This window comes from Stigmatopora nigra, chromosome 10 (genome assembly GCF_051989575.1).
Source record: "Stigmatopora nigra isolate UIUO_SnigA chromosome 10, RoL_Snig_1.1, whole genome shotgun sequence".
NCBI lineage: Eukaryota > Metazoa > Chordata > Actinopteri > Syngnathiformes > Syngnathidae > Stigmatopora > Stigmatopora nigra.
This window is the reverse complement of record NC_135517.1, coordinates 368453-388228: the sequence shown is the minus strand read 5'-3', so window position 1 is coordinate 388228 and position 19776 is coordinate 368453. Positions and strand designations below refer to the sequence as shown.

The 19776-nt window shown below is 43.8% G+C and overlaps 3 protein-coding genes and 1 non-coding gene across 6 annotated transcripts; 2 read left to right on the top strand and 2 right to left on the bottom strand.

Moving 5' to 3' along the window:
- Positions 1-142: 142 nt before the first annotated feature.
- Positions 143-12544, bottom strand: cyc1 (cytochrome c-1). Of its 2 annotated transcripts, XM_077725448.1 has the most exons (10): positions 12443-12544; positions 11681-11742; positions 3914-3966; positions 2859-3006; positions 1820-2010; positions 1410-1536; positions 1188-1345; positions 954-1114; positions 621-721; positions 143-541 (listed from the first exon to the last, which is right to left on the bottom strand). In XM_077725448.1, the coding sequence occupies exons 4-10, from the start codon at positions 2940-2942 to the stop codon at positions 437-439; spliced, it is 927 nt and encodes a 308-aa protein (XP_077581574.1). In that variant the 5' UTR covers positions 2943-3006; positions 3914-3966; positions 11681-11742; positions 12443-12544; the 3' UTR covers positions 143-436. The 2 variants fall into 2 exon arrangements, with proteins under 2 accessions (XP_077581574.1, XP_077581575.1); XM_077725449.1 differs by lacking the exon at positions 3914-3966 and having other exon boundaries at positions 12443-12535.
- asip1 (agouti signaling protein 1) lies at positions 6231-14212 on the top strand. 2 transcript variants are annotated; one of them, XM_077725455.1, is made up of 5 exons: positions 6231-6410; positions 7331-7472; positions 12701-12899; positions 12970-13007; positions 13251-14212. In XM_077725455.1, the coding sequence occupies exons 2-5, from the start codon at positions 7356-7358 to the stop codon at positions 13413-13415; spliced, it is 519 nt and encodes a 172-aa protein (XP_077581581.1). In that variant the 5' UTR covers positions 6231-6410; positions 7331-7355; the 3' UTR covers positions 13416-14212. The 2 variants fall into 2 exon arrangements, with proteins under 2 accessions (XP_077581581.1, XP_077581582.1); XM_077725456.1 differs by lacking the exon at positions 7331-7472.
- Positions 14213-14337: 125 nt separating this feature from the next.
- On the bottom strand, positions 14338-18661 carry ahcy (adenosylhomocysteinase). The gene is made up of 10 exons (XM_077725447.1): positions 18492-18661; positions 17352-17542; positions 16699-16774; positions 16446-16598; positions 16195-16307; positions 15905-16112; positions 15747-15834; positions 15204-15444; positions 15048-15119; positions 14338-14747 (listed from the first exon to the last, which is right to left on the bottom strand). The coding sequence occupies exons 1-10, from the start codon at positions 18517-18519 to the stop codon at positions 14616-14618; spliced, it is 1302 nt and encodes a 433-aa protein (XP_077581573.1). The 5' UTR covers positions 18520-18661; the 3' UTR covers positions 14338-14615.
- Positions 18662-19401: 740 nt separating this feature from the next.
- On the top strand, positions 19402-19483 carry trnal-aag (transfer RNA leucine (anticodon AAG)). Its single transcript has one exon. It is a non-coding gene; the product is annotated as a tRNA-Leu (tRNA).
- Positions 19484-19776: the final 293 nt, after the last annotated feature.

Below are 19776 nucleotides of genomic sequence, written 5' to 3'. Positions count from 1 at the left end.
ATGGAAATGTCCTTAAATGGACAGTAAGAACACCTGTAAGTGTTCCAATATTACGATCTGGGAAGAGTGGCTCTAAATGCTTGCGTTTTAACAGGGAGTGGTCAAAGTGCCATTTTTTCCACTTGAATGTTAACAAATATGATTGTTTTTTTTTTTGTTTTGGCGCGCAGCAACTTTTCTCCAGTAAATTTTCTTTTTGGAATGTTTTGTGTGACCGACAACGACTGGCATTTGATATTTCCTTCCATTTCTTTGATATAATTTATTTTGTACAGTAAAACAGAGAGATGCGTGTTGGAGTAATTAACAAAGAAATGTCAGCCATCGGAGGTCGTGGACGCGGCGACGACTTTGTTACCTATCTTGTTTGTGTAATAAACACCATGGAAAAGACGGGACGACTTTGTCACGCTCGCTGGCGGCGTTCCTCCGCCGTTCATTTGGGCGGCCGGTACGCGATCTTCCTGCTCTTCAGGACCGCCCACCTGTGTCGTTTCATGTAGTAGAGGAGCGGCACCAAGATGGCCGACCCCATCAGAAGCTGCGACGACGGGAAGGAAAAAAGAAAGAGCGCTTGACATTTTGGCCAGATTGGACGGTGGAGATCCCACCAGTCTTACCTTGAGGCCCATGCGTTTGCGCTGGTCGTGCTCGGGTTCCGACGCCCACCTCAAGAAGGTGCACACGTCCTTGGCCACTTGGCTCATGGTGGCGGGGGTCCCTAAGGAGATAAGACCACAATGGCCATAAACACGGGACCACGTGGCAGGCATCCGACCTGTTCGCCAACAGGTGTCAAAGTGGCGGCCCGGGGGCCAAATGTGGCCCACCTCATCATTTTGTGCGGCCCGGGAAAGTCAATCACCACTTTCAGTTTTAGGATCAAATTAAAATCAAGAGTATCCAAGCAACCCGAGTCTGACACCTTTGTCTCAAGGCATTTTTGGGCTCACCGTCTTCGTATTCCAGGATCTCGTTGTAGATGGGCGGGGCCATGCCGATGGCCTGTCCGGGAAAGTAAGGGTTGTAGTAGAGGCCCTCCCTGACGGCCACGCCGGCGGGGGGCTCGCAGTAGCCCGTCAGCAGGCTGAACACGTAGTCCTCGCCTCCGTGCCTGAGCGGGCGGGGTGACCGGGTGTCAAAAGCGCGCCCGCGTTTTGGTCCGTTTCGAGCCCGCCGCGGCCTACCTGGCGTTGACGATGTAGCTGAGGTCGGGCGGCAGGGCGCCATTGTTGGCCACGCGGGCCGCCTCGGGGTTGGCGTACGGCTTGGGGAAGTAGTCGGAGAGCTTGCCGGGCCGGGTGAACATCTCGCCCGTCTCGTCGGGCCCGTCCACCACCTCCACCTGAGATGAGGTCGGGGGAAGGTCAAATGGGGTGGGGCGTGGCCGGGCGCGGCGGGAAACTCACATCCTCTGCAAGGGTCTTGGCTTCCTCCTCGGTGTGCGACACGCCCACCAGGTTGCGGAAGGCCAGGTACTCCATGCTGTGGCAGGCCGAGCACACCTGCTTGTACACCTGGTAGCCGCGACGAACGCTGCGAAGAGCAAAAAAAAAACATGTTTGAGGGGTGGGGTGGGGTCGGGGGCGTCATTCACCCAAAAAAAAGACCAGTGGTTTGGACGTCCATTGATTTTAAAATGACAGACGATAAAACAAGCCGGTCCTAACTTTAATGGGAACGTTGTCTGTACCAACATGGCCGCCCGCCAGTGGCTTCCAACATCCATTGAAATGAGTTCAGCATTAACATAGACACTGTTTTACATAATAGATACGAGTACAGGTTGATTGAAAATGGGAGAGAAAGGTGGTCCCACCTGGCATGATCCAGGGAGGAGAGCGGCCCGCCGTGGCTCCAGGGGTAGTTGGGCGGGTGGAGCTCCAGGTCCGAAGCCTTCACCGAGCGCTGCAACGCCAGCGCCAGGCCGGCCGCGCCGGCGCCCGCCACGCCCAGCGCCGTCAGAGCCGCCTTCTGCCCGCGGGGGAGGCTGGCAAACGACATCTTGGCCTATGTGCACCAAAAAAGATGGCGGCTCGTCAATCAAATGTTCTTGATCGATGCGTACTAACCCTGTGACATCAGCACCAGGTTTTCCAGCCCGTGGGTAACGCGCTAATGGGAATCTGCAGCTCCTTCCGGGTCAGTCTTAGCTTTTTTTTTTTATTACAAATAACGCAATTGGATTGGGTACAACCCCATTTTTTCCCCATGTTGGAATGACATCAATGGTTTACGGCGTCTGGCGTGGTGGGAAAGAGACGTTTTAAAAAACGGACATACAATGTGGGCAGCCGGATATTTTGGATTGCAGAACTCTAAACGAGGTTGGGGAAGAAAAAAATATATAAAACACGGGGTTTCTCACCGGAAGTCCATTGGATTCTTCAGGCGGACGCTGCTAGCAAGTTAGCATTACATAGCCAAGTCAGCAACCCGCACTGCCCTTGGTTACTCGAAAAATTGTCCTTCTCACTAAAGTCAGCATCGCAAACACAACTCAAAAGGAAACCAATCGACCCTTTTTAAGTGTATCCGGCATGGCCGAACGTGAAATAATACCGCAAAGCCGGATGGCTAATAAACACGGAGACTTATCAAGTCATACTATCCACCTCCAATGACCAATATACTACCAAATTACGTGGGTGAAAAGCTGACATGGTAAAATGTATTCTCCACAAATCATGCAGCGGTTAAGTTAGTAGAAGAGGACACAAGACGGGTGACCTTGTCTAACCCAACCAGCGGCTACTGGCGTTAGCTCGAGGATTAGCTCAACTTTCCAAAGGCAAAAATCAACACTTTTTGTGCTATTTTCGCCAGGCGAACGACATCAGAGGGTGCGGGTGGCGTACCTTGGGCGTGGTGATGGTTTGTGGGGTTCGCAGGAGGGCTCTGCCGCTGCCCGGGAGCACCGCGACTCGTAAGGCTGCCGCCATCTTTTTTCTCTCGTCCTCTCGGCAAGTCGGCGCTCGAGTTTCCTTCCGGCTTTTCCGCTTTGAACTATCAAAATAAAAGTTGGGTTTTGATTTAGACTGGGAGTCCGTCTTATTTTGATCATCCTCGCCACGCCGTGACGGGAAGTGTCGTTAGTTTTACACAACGTGCTTCGTAACACGTTACAAAATGAAGGTGAGGTGTTAATAAAAGGACAGTTTTATCATTCAAATTTGTTTTGGGGGTGTGTATGTTTTTCATCTTTTGTCACGTGTTTTTTTTTGCGTGACAAATATACTTGCGCGCTTAAGTTTTCAAAAGGCAGCCCTGAAAAAATGTCCATTGTATCTTTTGTTCCCCAACAGAGGGCGATGTGAACTCAAAATGTAACCAACTGTAGTTTTGACTAACGTTAAAGAAATACTTTTTTTCTTCCAAGTTTAAAACTGATTTTCCTATTGGGAATAGAGTGGAGAAGTATCTAGAAATAGATTGGACCTCTAGTGGCGTCAATGGCAGCCAATGATGGGCTTGTGTGTGTGTGTGTTTTGTTTTGTTTGGGTCAGGGTTGAAATCTACGGGGATGAGGAAAGGCTCGGTGGCTGGAAATTAAAGTTTAGAGAGAGGCAGATCTTATCGCCGTGATGGAATTCCATTTGAGTATTGACGAAGCAGCTTTCAAAACAAAGCCAAAATGGGAAATGGTGCCGTTACTGGCCCGGGAAAACAAACCAGTGGCATTATTTATGAAAATAACTCAACTAAAATTCAGGGAGAGGTTTCAGGTTCTTCTGGTCATGACTTGATTTAATTGACAGGGACCGTAAAAAATACCAACACATAAAAATCCCATCATTTTCCTCAAATAAATTTTTACCTAATCCTTTTTTATAGCATTCAAATGAATGCTATAAAAATATTTGAATATTTTGCACACAATATAGCAATAAAAGATTGATTTGAATGGACTTACTAATTTGACGATGATGTTTTTTGGTTGGCTGGGCCTCGATTTCACTTGATCGTCTACAAGAGAAAGAGAGAGAAGAGAAAAATGTTTCAATATTTCAAACAATCCGAGAGGCCTGGCCAATATTTCTACATTCCAACACCTCCACATTTTGATTGACGAGCAAAGCGCTTCAATCGGACCAAAACTATTTGGATCTTCTTGCCTTTGGAAACACACTTTTGGCTCCCAAAAAAAAATGAAAAAAAATTGTTTTCAAATGTCAGTAGCGAAATCCCCCAAAAAAGCCAAACAAAAAAAACACCCGTCGTTGGCCCCGAATGAGTATGCAATTTTTTTTGTTGTTGAGCCGTACTTGCTCGTTGCTTCAATACGAAGCATCAAAATCTGCCGTGGAAATGTTTGGCTTTAGAGAAAATAATGCGGTAACAAAAAAAAAGAGGCAAAAAAAGGCAAATACCAGCACGGTTGCAAAGCCCCGGGAAGAAAATGCGGGTGTCCAATTTCACGCACTTTTTTTGGGGTGGTCTTTTTGTTGTCGGGTTCTTTTTTTGTTTTGGAAGTGAGGAGAAAAGCAGGAGAAACTTCAGCCTTTTTGCGGTCACTTTGGGAGGTCACGCCATCGCCAAGAACGCCGCGGGAAGCCTGCAAAAACGTCCCGCAAAAAAGCCACCCATCGTCATTGGAGGCGGAGACGCGGGGGTCACGTTCGCATTCACGATGGGAACGGGCGGAAAAAATAATGGATGCAAAATGACTGGCAATTACGGCCAAAATGTCGTTTTTGGCTCGAGTGGTTGGAAAGCGCTGGTGCCAAAAATAACAGGAAGTGATCTCACAATGGCCCAAAATCAGGGGGATATGACATGGGATCAGGAATAAGATAAATTGAAGTGGTTTCCAAATTTGTGGCTTGCTCAACTAAGCTGCAATGGTGAGCCGAGCTACTTTATCCAATCGTCACGGACGGCCTGGGCTGCTTTTTGGTGATTTGACAGCATGTTGCCACCCCCCGGGGACCACTCCAACACTTCAAAAAAAGCACCAAGGAGAGATTTACACTTTTTTTTTTTATTGCCATTGTTAGCCTTTTAGAAAGGAAGACGCTTCTGGGAAATACTTTTGACACGCTTTCCCCCAAAATGGTGGATTCCCCCGTGACCAGTTGTTTTGATTGGGTGTTTACGAGCGAGGGACTCCCGTCTCGTTCCATCCCAACAACTTCTGGTTGGACTTTGGCCTGGCCAACCCCCCCAAAAAATGCCTATATTGGAGATCCCATACAGTCATGGCTAATGTTTATTTGTTCGCCTCTGCTTTTGGAAATGCAGCATGCGGCCAATCTGGCAACCCAATGGCTAAATGTCTTAGCCCGCTACGTTACGCCACGCTCGGCGACGCCAGGCCACGCTCCTTGGACATTTTCAAAATAGCGACGATTCATCCATCACAAAGAAATGAAAGGCGAAGAAAAAGGATTCAAGTGCGTCTGATTTATGGATATGATGACATATCACCATAGGTTGCCAAACAAAAAGGAAAAAAGGAAAAAAAGGCCAGATCAAATCCAAATGGTTTGTCTGTCCATTTCCGTTTTGGCCATCGGCAAAGCGACGGCTGCTGGCCTTGGATCGGCCGGCGCGCCCCGTTTTAACTCAAACTCTTTTCGGGGCCTCGTAAATCATAAGTGAATAATATCACATTTTGGCTTGGCGGGGGAGTGGCCCCCCCTTTTCTCTCTCCGCCAACGATTTATGTCTTCTTTGTTTGCAAAAGAGGAAAAAGGGAAAAAAGGAGGCCTTTGGAATGCGCCTGCAGTAGTCGTGTCAACAACGGGCTTCGTTTACAACGGCTAATCAACAGGAAGTGACCTCAAAATGCACCCCGATCAACAGGAAGTGACCCAAAATCAACAAGAAGTGGCATTGAAGCGTCCCATATAAACAGGAAGTGACGCAGAAATGCCCCGCCATTGTTAATGACGGAAATGTAATTCTTTTCTAACTTGGAAGCCATTTTGATGGCAATTGAAAGCTTTGAAAAAGTAGAAAGGCGAGAATGTGGAGCGGCGGCGCCACGTCCCCGTCAACGCTTCATTTACAATCCCGCAAATTCCCGGCCGGGAAGCACGCCAAATCTTCCCGGCAGAATGTCATGTAGATCGCACATTGGCGGCAGCGTCTTCTTCTTCTTCTTCTTCTTCTGGTGTTGGCCATTTGCGGCCAGCGTATTAGCCCGCCCCACTCCCTCGCCCATCAGCCAGTGGGCGGGGCCAAGGCCAGAGCCAAGGCGGGACAGACAATCGCCCCCGCCCGCCCCCTCCATCCACTCGGTTCCTCGCGAGTAGATTGTCGGCAACCTCGCTAAGGTGGCGGGGATAAAAAGCGGGATGCGGGAGACGGCGGCCAGGACTGGCGCCGCCCAGCGCAGACCACGGACGTAGCGGGAAAAGACGCACGCCGCCTGGCGAGGGAATTGGACACACGCGCGCTCACCTCAGGTAAGTCCGTCGGTCCGTCGGGATTTAAAGAGCGGTAAACTATACCTTGGCGAGAAGGAAAAGGAAGAAAATACGTAGAGAGAGAGAGAGACGTTGAAAGACGTTTCTTCCTTTAGATCGAAGGTTTTTTTTTGTTCTGGATCTTTCGACACCACTGTCAAAAACCAGAAAAATGGGAGAGCCTCCGTTAGCAAAGAGAGAGAAAACACCAGACTAAATTGCACACAATGACATTAAGCAGGTTTTTTTTCTTTCTTTAAAAAAAAATGTTAAAACCAACCAAATGTATACATGCACATCTATGTATATATTTCAACAACACACATTTATTTATGACCTATTTTCTATGTCTAAAATGTCTTTCCTGCATTCGCACCCTCTTAATAATAATAATATATTATTAATAATATATTAATAATAATATATTATTATTAAGAAGGATGAGAATGCAGGAAAAGACATTTTAGACATAAAAAATAGGTAATAAATAAATATATAATAATATATTCTTATTACTATAATCATTATTAAGAGGTTGATAATGTAGCAACATACATATTAGACATCAAAAAAATGGTAATAAGTAAATAATAATTATAATATGTTATTTTATATATGTATTTGTTACCTATTTTTATGTCTAACATTTATTTTCCTGCATTCTCACCTTTCTTAATAAATAGGTAATAAATTAATATAAAATAAAATATATTATTATTAAGAGGGTGAGAATGCAGGAAAAGACATTTTGCTAATAAATAAATATATAAATAAGATTGTTGTTGAAATATATAGAGATACACATAGATGTGCATGTTGTGTGTTGCTACTCTAATAGTGAAATTTAACAAATACAGGATGAATACACTTATCTAATCTAATTGAATCTAAAGTAACCTAATTAAAGTCATTCCCTTTAGGCTGGGAATCATCTCAAATGCCGTCATGATAAGAGGGAGGACGGAGGGACGGAGGGAGGACGGAGGGAGGACCACTCAAGTCATATGTTGTCATATCACAAGATCCAAGTCAGCCCCAATATTTCACACGTCATATTTTCAGGTCATTGCAGGAGATTCAAGGCAAAATATTGAAAATCTCATTCCAAAAGCCACTCGTCATATTGCCAGCCGCAAGACGTCATATTTTCAACAGATTGAAGGCAAAATATCGCGAAACGACAAAAGTCAAAAGTAATATTGGAAAGAAAAATAAAATCATAATAATGCCACAATCAACTCATCTGTGGTCACATCACAAGCTGCGCATAACTTATTAGAAGCGACTTTGACGTATTATTATGACATTAAAGTCAGAATATTGAGGAAATACAAATCATTGCTGCCCTAGGTTGCCAGATAAAAGTCACAATATGCCCAATGGGAGGACAATACAACATTAAATGATAGGACAAACTCAATAAAAATCGACACATTTACAAATATATATACATTATATTTAATATTATTAAAAACGGTGAGAATATTTAACTTGTTATTTACAAAAATTAAGCTCTGGTTAATCTCATTTTCACAAATATAGCTTTTTCATTTATTTTAAAAAATCACCAGGTTATCCTGGTAAAAGAGTTCTTGGTCTCAATGGGGTTTTGATCTGGTTCAAGGAATTAAAAAAAAAAAAAAATCAATCCTAAACACAAAAAGCAAATATCAATGATGCCTTTTGGGTAAAAACTGGCATCGTAAACTAAAGAAAACTGCCAGTATTTTTTGGCAGTCTGAAAAATTCAAGAAATGGCCAAACGATGGGACGCCGGTGACGGCTGGAGGCGTCCAATTAGGAGCCGTCGACAGGCAAATTGCTTCCATCCCGACGGCGGCCAAATCGTTGGAAATGTCGTTGGCTGCGACGGACGGACGACGACAGACGTTACGTCGACGCAGGTTCAACTTTAGTCTTTAGTTTAAACTTTTTTATTTACAACCGCCGCCGCCGCCGCCGCCACCAAAAATGTCGATCTGGCGGGCGCTTTTGTTCGCCGTGGTGCGCTTTAATAGATCGTAAATCTGTTCTCAATTATTTTAAAGCGCTGCTAAACAAAAGGATATTGATTTAACAGAAAGGCAAGTCAGCCTGGACTTTTTTTATGCGCTCGTAAAAAGACATTACATTTTTCTTTTGGTGGAGACTTTTTTTGTTTTGTTTGGTCCTGAAGAAAATGTGGTATTTTAAAAGTTGACGATGAATACATTTGAGGCAAATATGAAGAAGATATGAGGAGAGGGGAAAAAAAGGGTCCGTTGAAATAAGCTACTTTTAATGGTGTCTTATGCTGCATTCGGGGCACGTGAAAAAAGCTGGGAAATGTGACGCACGCAAAAGTTATATTGAAAAGCAAGTATGAATGTGAAGTCAAATACGTTTCATACGGAGCACATTGAACACAACGTGAACGCAAATTTGCAATAATTAATCCTGGATGTCTTGTCCCGTTTGGAAAGACTTTGAATAGTTTAGTCGCAATTTTTTATTTTTTTGGGTGTCATTTTTTACAGTAAACTGACATTTCTTAAATATGGCAAATGAATTGCACTTTTTTTTAGCTGGTCAACTTGACATCTTTGGCATATTTCTTGTTTTTTTTTTTTAAAAGATGAATGTTTTTGAATCGCAATAATTTGCTTTTTTTGGATCATTATTAATTGAATGAATTAAAGAGTTGAAAAACAAAGTCCCAAATGAGGGGTAAGCTTCAATTTGATGTGCTCTCTAACAATAGGCAATAAAATGCAACTTTTATTTTATTGGAAATTGGTTTGGAATCCATTGGAAAGGAAAAGTTGAGTTATGACAAGCGGGGGCATATTTTGGGCAACACAAAAGGGCCCTTTTGGGGGCAGCGAGGAAAAGTTGGCCTTTCTTCCACATTTATTTTCTGGGAAACGTCAGAAAAGTTGGACTTAACCATCGTAAATGGAGGCTATTTTTGACTGGTGCTCAAAATAAAGTGGGGGGGGGGGGGGAGTTTGCTATTTTCTTCTACTATTACAAGAAATGGAAAGGTACTAAAATAAGGAGATGGCCTTCTCTGATGGATTCATGCGTGTAAACTTTGTTTTTTTTGTGGCATTTTCGCAATGCAAACTAAATCTTCGTGTAATCAATAACATGAAATACATTTCATTTTGGGCAATACAGCTTACGGCCCCATCTGGTGGACAAACACGGGTATTACGTCTCCCATTATAACAGCCACGGAGGGAACTATTTCACAGGACACATTTTTATATGCTTTACTCCTAATAAATTCATAATTTTTACATTACAAAAAAGTTCTTTAACCAAATAATTTTGAAAGTAGATGTCCGACTGTATTATATAATAATTGCCGGCTTTTATCAACAGAATTTGGAGTCGAAAGTGGATTTTTTGGGGGCCATTCCATCACTAAGTGTCTTTTTATCTCCTTGTTAAACTCCCCCAAATTGTGTTTTGACAGCCAGCGTCCCCGAGGTGTCCGCCGGCGATTAATCTTTTCGAGCCGTCTACAAAACAGCGCGCGACCGCAATTCGATCTCCCAAAGAGAGCGCTGGTCTTTTTCACGAGCTTTGGTCACCTTTGACACTTTGGACTTATCCCATCAGATCTAAAATGGATTTGGTCCCCAGAGAGGGAAGAAAGAAAGAAGGAAGGAATGAAACTTCTCCAACTTTTCTCCATCGACAGCCTCGTTTTCAAATGGAAGAAATGACGTTCCGTCCCTCAAATTTTCCCACAAAACGTTTGCAAGGCGGCCGGCCGGCAGAAGAGTTTATCAATTGGCAGTCACCGCGAGACGTCCTTTATCAATTTATTGGAAAATAAACAAATCTCGGGTCCTAATTTAACAATGGAATATATTCATTTTTTTCCCCATAAATTTGATTTCTTCATCTGTCCCTCATTTATTTATCACAACCACAACCTATTTAGTTATTGTTTAAAAAAAGAATCATCATTTTGAACTCATTCCACTTTTGCACCCCCATTAGTGCACATTTAGTCTATTGACAGCCATATTTGAAAAAAAGTAAATTAATTTTCATTCCAAAAACTATCCGACGTTTATTATTCAATGTCAATGTAGTCATTTATTGAAATTGAAATGGAATAAAATCACATTTCGTCCTAAAATTCAACTAAAACGTCACATAGTATGCAATGATTCCTAATTGACGGCAGTCTTGGGAAAATGATTAAATCATTATTAAATTAAATAAATAAATTATATTTAGTACTAATTTGCCTTTCCCACATTTACATTACAAATAACAGTCAGCGCTCATTTAAGGATGAAAAAAAAATTCAAATTTTTGACATCCCCCCCCAAAATGACATCAATCGAGCTCATTTAAATACGAGTGGAGGCGCATATTTTCTCCGTTTGTTGGAGCAAAGGCCCATTTTAACGCCCCATTCTTTGACGACGTTAAAAGAAGGGCCGCCGCCGCCGCCGCCGGTGGGATATAAACGGCGTGCGAAAAATTGTTTTGCTTGGCTAATGACGGACAGACGGAGAAGATGGGCGCCGCAAATGTTTCTCATTTTTGGGGCTTAAATGCAGGCTGTGATGTTCATGTGTGTCCTGCATGTTTGCATTTTCACATCTGCCCAAAATCCATCCAAGAACACCATCTTTTCTCACTTGTTTTTATCTACCGGATCCTTTTGGTCTTTAATTGGGCCCAGACCCATTTAATCCATCAAAAAGTCTCCCCCAAAATCATGACAAAACACGCGCCGCTATCATAAACGGGTCGACCTAACCATGGAACAACGTGACAGATCGCAAATTAATGCCGCGTTGACAATTTGAAAAATGACAGAAATTTCTCAATAACGGCGGGGGCAACATTTGAAAAAAAAAAAAAAAAAAAAAAAACATGGCACATTTCAGATGAATGGTGTGTAAAACATTTGAAAAAGGGGCTTCGCATCTAAAAATGTGACGATTTTTAGAGAAGAAAAAAAATATTCTTAATATATACAAAGATTAGAGTGAACGCAAACATTTTTTGTCAATTTGAACGGTCCGAATGGGGAAAATTCAGGCGGAATTGGACACACTGACATTACTAATTGAATTCAATTGATTTGCCGTTGAAGCGCTTTTGTCAATTTTACTGTTATGTCAATTTAGGGCATGCTAATTTTTCTTCCATTTATTCCACCTCAACTTGAATTTCCTTCTCGGGTTCAGATATGCTTGGCTAAATCAACTTTTATCACTTTTGAACATGAAAAAAAAAAGTGTATTGTTGAAACTCACCATTCCACGGCGCCCCCGGCGGTTCACCGTGCGGTTATTCCGCTTGCTCGTCAAAGGTCAAACTGGAACATAAAAGATGTCATCCGTTAAGCTGTGAAGACTTTACAACAAAAAATAATCAGCCGTCTCGCTTTACATAACACATTCACCTTCCAGTTGCGGGTTAAGAAAGGTTTGGAACATTATAAACTGCATTATGGGGTCGTTATTCAGCTAAGAAGAAAAAAAGTCAACATTCACGAGCTGTCAAAATGAAAACAAGCAATCTCTCCTTCAAAACAAATAAATGGTAAATTAGCACAAAGTCACACAAAGTTCAGAAACATCTTTTGTGGGCAGTTATCTTTATTACTAATAATTTCTGAGTACTAGGTTCGTTATCATTGTCAAATATACAACCTTATGAAATTAATATACATAAAAAAGAGAAACATATGCAAATTACGATTGAAATAAACTAAAGTCAAAAAAGTACTGCTTTCATTGTAAAAAATATAACAACACATAATACCCAGTTTTGCTTTCATGTAAACCACGTTAAACTCAGGAATTAAATAAGAGCTATTTCAAACCAAGGACTCAAATGAAATTCATATCATTGTGGAAATGACTTTTAAATGTAGATTAACAGCATTAGGCTAGCTTCATCTCCGAGCGCTAGCATAAATCGCTACGTTCAATAACTTAGCAAAATAAACGCATTTTTTTCAAATATATACCCACACTAAATAATCTTAAACGTCAATATAAAGTTGTACATACCCAAAATACTAAGAAAGACGTTGAAATAAATGTGAAAAAAGGACAAAGTGTATTGACGACGATTTCATTGCCCCCTTGAAGAGCGCGCCTTTTTACTTCCTGCTTCCGGTTGCGGACCAAACCATTTTAGTTAACTCCTCCAAAGATAACACCTGTGGATCATTTAGTGACTCGAATGAACCCCTGAATTAATAAAAATAAACTTTACATGTGAATTGTGCTTTTTTTAAACGTGGGAAATGCTATTTTTTTGCGCAGAGAGGAGTCGCCGGCGTGAGGATGCGCGAGCTGCTATTGCTACTACTAGCTAGCTTGCTGTTCGTCACCACCCCGCAATTTCCGGTTAGTGGTCACATGATGCCCGACGACAGGCCGAGCTGCAGCGAGGGCGAGGCCGTCCTCTCCAACGCCATTCCGGGCGGTGACGTAAAACACGGCGCGCCCGTCGTCATTGTAGGCAAGTGACAAAATGGACGGCGCTTGACCCCGACGCTTAAAATAACACGTCATTTCTTTGATTCCCTCAGAACTGCCGAAAGCTGGAAGAAAAAAGAAGGGGAAAAAGGTGACCCAAGAAAAACAGTATCATACAATCACGATTTTCATTTAATATTTTTCACATGTACGGGTCATTTCCCGTAATTTTGGTTGACTGTTCATTTGGAGGCATTTCAGTACACCATTTTGGGTCATATACCTGAACAAACAGGAAGGGACACGCTCTTCCCATTGATTAAGTTAAAGTTTTAACACCGTTTGAGACACTTCCTGCCATCACGTGAAACTGTTTTTGACACGTGTGTTTCAGAACAAGCCGGGCGGCAGACGGCGCCCTCCGCCGCCCGCCGGCTGCGTCCCCCAATGGGGCAGTTGCAAATCGGCAGGGAACGTCTGCTGCGACTTCTGCGCCTTCTGCCATTGCCGCATCTTCCGGACCGTGTGCTACTGCCGCTTGGGGAACCCTCGATGTTGAGCCACCCCCCAAAACGGCGCCGAAACACTCGATGCCGGACGTGGCGTTAACCAACACCGAAGCATTTCAAACACTCTATGAATAAAACACCGCACAAGGGATAAAAAAGCCAACCAAATTTGATCGTAGCGAGCGCACGTCTCGCTTTAGTTTCCCGGAGCGCCAGCTGGAGGGAATTAAGGCCTCAGGAAATGGGAGTTTTAAAAGTGAGAAAAAAATAAGGCGCCCGCAGAGGTTTGAATCAATTTGCGGTCAGGTCAAGTGGAGATGCAAAGTCGATAAGGAAGGAGAAGAAAGCATGCGCCGGCCGGCCCTCCTTTTCCCTCCTTCTCCCCCCTTCCCTCTCTGCATCCATTGGCAAAGCGCTAAGTGCCAACATGTGTGCGTGTGTCCAGATCCGTCGGGAGAAAAACACTCACGATCAGGCTTTCATTTATACTCGCTCGCTCATCTCGCCTCGACAAAATCTAATCAAGCTTTTCATACCATCGGTTGCGTGATCTAGTGGGGGAAAAAGAACAGATAAAAGTTGGACTATAGTACTATTATTTGAGAACATTCTGGCGCCCTCTGGCGGCTCAAAACGGGGCCTACAACTTGCTTTGTGCATCAGGCACCTATATAAGATTTGACCATATATATAGTAGGTATATAATTCAATATTATCCAAGATTTTTTTTAATGAATTAACATTATGCCCCGAAAAGATGCGTGAGATATATATACATGAAATATAGCAATCATCTAATGGTTACAAAATGTAATTCCAATTAAAAAATATATATAAATCCAAAGATCTTGCTCTTTTCAAATACAATTCATTTCATTTTCTAAACTGCTTTATCCTCATTTGGGTCACGGGGTGGAGTGCTGGAGCCTATGTCAGCTAACTGCAAGCCAGAACATAAAAAAAAGTCCAAAATTTTAGTATCGACTATGTTTATTATTCACAATCATCATCAGCAAAGTTGGTCGCCAGGGAGACCATCCGAGTCCATTTAAATTAACGACAGTATTGAAAGATTAAGACATCGTCTGGAATTGCGGCCCCCGCCGCCGGTCCTTTTCAGAGAGCGCTAAGTGCTAACGGCGGGCGGCCCGTTAGCGGGCTAAAAAAAAATGCTAACAGATTGGGGTCTCCGTCCGTGGGACCTCGCCTAGGAAAAGAAAAAAGGACAACTTATCAGCCGCCGGAGCTCCTCAGTAGCGGTAGTGGTCGGGCTTGAAGGGGCCTTCCGTGGGGAGGCCTAAGTAATTGGCCTGTTTAACCGTCAGCTTGGTCAGCTTCACGCCCAGTTTGTCCAAGTGGGCCTCTGCCACCTGTTCGTCCAACTGACAAATTCAAAGAAAACAACTGTTAACAACTGTCTGCCGGAGTGGAAGAAGAAAAACAGTTTAGGTGTCAAAGCGGCGGCCCGGGGGCCAAATGTGGCCCGCCGCATCCCTTTGTGAGGCCCAGAAAAGTCAATCAGGAGTGCCGACTTTCTGTTTTAGGACCAAATTAAAAAGTATAGATGCATATTAAATGTCCCGATTTCCCCCCTTTTAAATGTTAAAACCAAGTAGTAGAAAAACCCTAAAGGAAACGACATATGCTAACAAGCTCGGCAGCCATTTTGATTTTTTCCTGACCTTTTTGGGAAGGAAGTAAACTCCCAGGGGGTACTTGGATGTGTTGGTCCACAGTTCGATCTGAGCCAGGACCTGTCAGGCGAGGACAAACGTTGAGACGAAGGGCAATCCAAAAGGTGACCCTGCCCCCTCCTCCACGGAGCGCCATCCCGTTACCTGATTGGTGAAAGAGTTGCTCATGACGAAAGACGGGTGTCCCATGGCGCAGCCCAGGTTGACCAGGCGGCCCTCGGCCAGCACGATGACGTGGCGCCCACTCTTCATGCGGTAGCGGTCCACCTGCGGCTTGATGTTGATCTTCTCGGCCGCGTTGCTGTTCAGCCAGCTCATGTCGATCTCGCAGTCAAAGTGGCCGATGTTGCACACGATGGCGTCGTCTTTCATGCTGCTAAAATGGCTGCCAAAAGAAAAAAGGAACTGGTTAAAGCACTGGTGTCAAAGTGGTGGCCCGGGGGCCAAATCTGGCCCGCCGCCTCATTTTGTGCGGCCCGGGAAAGTCAATCGTGAGTGGCGACTTTGTTTTAGGATCAAATTAAGATAAATGTACATTAAATTTTCGGAGTTTCCATTTTTTAAATCAATCATTGTCATTTTGTAATCCATTTCTTATGTGTTTTTAGTTCAAAATGCTAATAGAAAAAATGAAAACGCTGGAAAAGTCAAGCCAAAACCAATCAAAGAGATAAAAAGGACACCCACTGTCCCTGGATGATGTCCTCGCAGCCGGTGGTGGTGACGAAAATGTTGCCTTCCAGGCACGCCTCGTCCATGGTGGTCACCTCGTAGCCTGTTTGAGAAAGGAGGGAGGATGATGATGATGAAGATGCCGGAGAGGAGCGGACGGCGAGGCCACTCACCCTCCATGGCGGCCTGCAGCGCGTTGATGGGGTCGATCTCGGTGACGATGACGCGGGCGCCAAAGGCCCGCAGGGCCTGCACGCAGCCCTTGCCCACGTCGCCGTATCCGGCCACCACCGCCACTTTGCCGGCGATCATCACGTCGGTGGCGCGCTTGATGCCGTCGATCAGGCTCTCGCGGCAGCCGTACAAGTTGTCAAACTTGCTCTAAAATACAAACAACAAAATGATTGACTTGGTCATACCCTATTTTCTGGCACATTAGACACCTCTTTTGTTTTTTTTTTACCTTGGTGACAGAGTCGTTAACGTTGATGGCGGGCACCTTGAGCTCGCCCTTCTTCAACATCTTGTAGAGGTTGTGGACGCCCGTGGTGGTCTCCTCGGACACGCCGCGAATGCCTGCACATTAAAATGCTTTAAAATTAAGATGTTTTTTAAAAGCCACATTGGAGCCATCGACAAAACACCGAGGGCCGGGCTGCAGTCCCTCAAAGGGACATTCGAGGACCCTGGGAATTTGGAAAACCGGGAGCTTACCCTTGAGGAGCTTGGGGTATTTGGCGTGGACCAGGTTGGTGAGGTCGCCGCCGTCGTCCAAGATCATGTTGAGAGGCTGACCGTCTTTGAAGTAGATGGTCTGCTCGATGCACCACATGTACTCTTCGTCCGTCTCGCCCTTCCACGCGTACACTGCGTCCAGGAAAAACGCTCGGGTCGGATCGGGCTCTCGCGGGGTGGCCATTTTGACCGTCGGATGGAGACTTCACCCGTCGGAGCTTTTGGGGGTTACCTGGCACGCCGGTTTTGGCGATGGCGGCGGCCGCGTGGTCCTGAGTGGAGAAGATGTTGCAACTGGACCATTGAACCTAAAATGAAATGGGGGAAAAAAAAGAAGAAATCATCAACATTTGCCAGAATAATGTGCGAGAATGCAATTGAAAAAGACAATTTGTGACAATTTGTGAAATTTACATTTTATGTCCTATATACATTTGGGTTCAAGATAAAAACAAAAAAAGTGAAGTTTTGATTATAATGGGATTTTTCCCCTATAGCTAATAGTTTTGATTATTATGGGATTTTTTCCTATAGTTAATAGTTTTGATTATTATGGGATTTTTCCCCTATAGCTAACAGTTTTGATTATGGGATTTTTTTCCTAAAGTTAATAGTTATGATTATTATGGGATTATTGTACATTGTAAATACTCATGATAAAAAGTATGCCCATTTAGATCTCAAATTAGAGCTGGAATCAAACTATTGTCCAATTCTTAAAAAATGATATACTCCATTTAATTTGTTTAGGTAGAAATTACAGTAAATACAGTGGTAATATTCAGAAAATGAATTGTGGGCTTTTTGGGTAACTTTTGTACCTAAAAAGTCCACCATAGTAGGCCCAAAGCCCTGTGAAAATGCCCACTGAAATGTCCATCTGACCTCGGCCCCGAGTTCCGTGAGCGTCTCGATGAGGACGGCGGTCTGCAGCGTCATGTGCAGGCAGCCGGCGATGCGCGCACCGGCCAGCGGCTTGGTGGCGCCGTACAGCTCCCTCATCTTCATCAGGCCGGGCATCTCGTTCTCGGCGATGTCGATGGCCTTGCGCCCCCACTCCGCCTCACCGATGTCGGCTGAAACAAAAAAAAAGTTACGTCAGAAAACACTCACTTTGAAAACTTCCTCCGAACACTTTTTCACCATTAACCCACTTTTAGATTTAAAAAAATATATCTCACTGGTCTTCAAAAACAAAGGCAAGTGTTTTTTGAACGGAACAAATTAGGGTTTAAATATCATTCAACCAATAGAAAATGTTTGAGTTAAAATTGGCAATAAGCATTGTTATTTTTAGACGAAACACAAATACTTGATAATTGACGAGTGGTCAATGGAGGAAAAGAGTCAAGGTCTGGAGAACATTGACAGCTCGTCAATCAATCACTAGCCAGACTGACAGACAGCCGTTGCACCCGTTTGACTTTTGCCGTGGACTTTAAACCCAATTCCTCTTAGCCCGCTTTTGACCTTACTTGACATTACATTTCCAAAACACCTTATGTTTAAATAAAGGCGACTTTACGACTAATTTAAAATTGACATTCCATTTGGGGGTTTGTTTTGCATTGTATTGCACACGGGGCATCATTACGAGTCTGCCGCTGTCAATCAAGCCGGGAGCGTCGTTCACTATGCATCATGGGAGTCTGAGTTTCCGGAAATATGACACAGCGCCGTTCGGCTTCACTTCAACTACAACATCCAGAATACAACTCATTTGCTACTCCCGCTAATTGTGTTTCAACATGACGACTCTTGTCAAAATTACTCAAGCCAAAACCCAACGTGACATAAATATTTGCCATTTTTCAAACGCCCGGGATGAGTATGAGCTACAACCATTCATGCCAAGTTGTTCACAAGTGAAAATAAAGAGTAAAGTTTATCGAATGTTTTTTTTCGTTGGTGGCCGCGTGTGCATGCCGTCGCTAGCTAAGAAGCCACCAAACCTACCGGTGCATTCACCCACGCAGACCAAGGGTTAACTAAAGCCGGCTCAACGAGGGGAAAAAAGATACTGACCAACTTTGTAGGGCGGTTTCTGAGACATGGTTGCGAGTTGGGGTTGTTCGAGGTTGCTTGGGTGAAGTAGCGGCTGCCTGGCCGATGAGCAGACGGAGAGAGGAGGGACAGAAACATGTCGACGAGCTTTTTTATCCAGCTCTAGGATTCCATAGTGCTTCAGGGGTGATGGGCGGTGCTCGAAGGCGATTCACAGGATCCCATTGGTCGAGGCGGCACAGCCGCCCCAAATGCACGGGACACAATTGGTCCATCCGCTGAACAGACTCGCCCAAACGAATGATGCGTTCAATTGCGGCATGTTAATGAGAGCAACTGGTTTTGTAAGGAAATTATCAACTTCAGTTCACGTAATCGCGTTTGGCGTTATGACACGTCTTATTTAACGCCAACGGGGCGTGCACTGACTATTTATATAGGTTTTAGTGAATCTCATATCATTTTCTATAAACAAACATTTCCCCCAACACACTGGATCAACATAAAGTGTTTGCTATTTTTAAATGTCACAACCGCCCCCTAAAATGGCTACATTGGACCAACGCTTGTTATATGGTTATGCATACATGGCAAATATGTTACTTTGAATGTTTAAACACAACTTGAATAACACATTTTGACTGTAACTGTGGGTGGTGAAAAGCACGCTGGGAACAGCTGTGTCAGCAGCTCGTATTTTTAAAAACTGTTGTCTTTGCCTAAAAGCACATTGTTAGAATTGAAAAGTATCAGAAAAAAACTTCGATTTGAAAGGTGACTTGATGCATTTTGGCCAACTACAAGTTCAATTGTTTAAAAAAAAAAACAATCATCAAGAATAACATTAACAATAACGTGTGGATGCATGTGATGAATCCAGACGCAAAAACAATGTCTGGCACTATAATTACTCATCTGAGGCCACGTTCACGGTAGCGTGGCCGAGCGGTCTAAGGCGCTGGATTAAGGCTCCAGTCTCTTCGGAGGCGTGGGTTCGAATCCCACCGCTGCCAGGCACTGAAAGGTGCAATTTTTCTGTTTCAAACGAACATTGCGATAACATTCAATCATATGGCAAGCAAATTACAAACCTGGGCTTGAAATGAAATATTACCCGATTATATATTGACAATTTAAAGTACATAACCCATATATTGTCCTCAATTATTCATATGAATGTAGCATCAATAAGGGGTTAGGGCCTTACTTATTACATTTTAGATGCGATTGTGTGGTCTTTTCAGATATAAAATCTGCATTTGAATTGGGCGGAATTTTTTTTTAACAAAAATCCCGGATTTAGCAG

What these genes read in the sequence shown, in the direction of transcription:
- ahcy (XM_077725447.1), bottom strand. Translation starts at nt 18,519, where the DNA reads ATGTCTCAGAAACCGCCCTACAAAGTTG. An exon ending in TCACGGAACTCGGGGCCGAG is followed by an intron (nt 16,775 to 17,351) that starts GTCAGATGGACA and finishes ATTTCATTTTAG; the next exon opens with GTTCAATGGTCCAGTTGCAA. An exon ending in CGCCAAAACCGGCGTGCCAG is followed by an intron (nt 16,599 to 16,698) that starts GTAACCCCCAAA and finishes TCCTGGACGCAG; the next exon opens with TGTACGCGTGGAAGGGCGAG.
- asip1 (XM_077725455.1), top strand. Translation starts at nt 7,356, where the DNA reads ATGATAAGAGGGAGGACGGAGGGACGGAGGGAGGACGGAGGGAGGACC. An exon ending in CGCGCCCGTCGTCATTGTAG is followed by an intron (nt 12,900 to 12,969) that starts GCAAGTGACAAA and finishes TGATTCCCTCAG; the next exon opens with AACTGCCGAAAGCTGGAAGA. An exon ending in GAAAAAAGAAGGGGAAAAAG is followed by an intron (nt 13,008 to 13,250) that starts GTGACCCAAGAA and finishes CGTGTGTTTCAG; the next exon opens with AACAAGCCGGGCGGCAGACG.
- cyc1 (XM_077725448.1), bottom strand. Translation starts at nt 2,942, where the DNA reads ATGGCGGCAGCCTTACGAGTCGCGGTGCTCCCGGGCAGCGGCAGAGCC. An exon ending in AAACCATCACCACGCCCAAG is followed by an intron (nt 2,011 to 2,858) that starts GTACGCCACCCG and finishes TGGTGCACATAG; the next exon opens with GCCAAGATGTCGTTTGCCAG. An exon ending in CCAAGACCCTTGCAGAGGAT is followed by an intron (nt 1,346 to 1,409) that starts GTGAGTTTCCCG and finishes ACCTCATCTCAG; the next exon opens with GTGGAGGTGGTGGACGGGCC.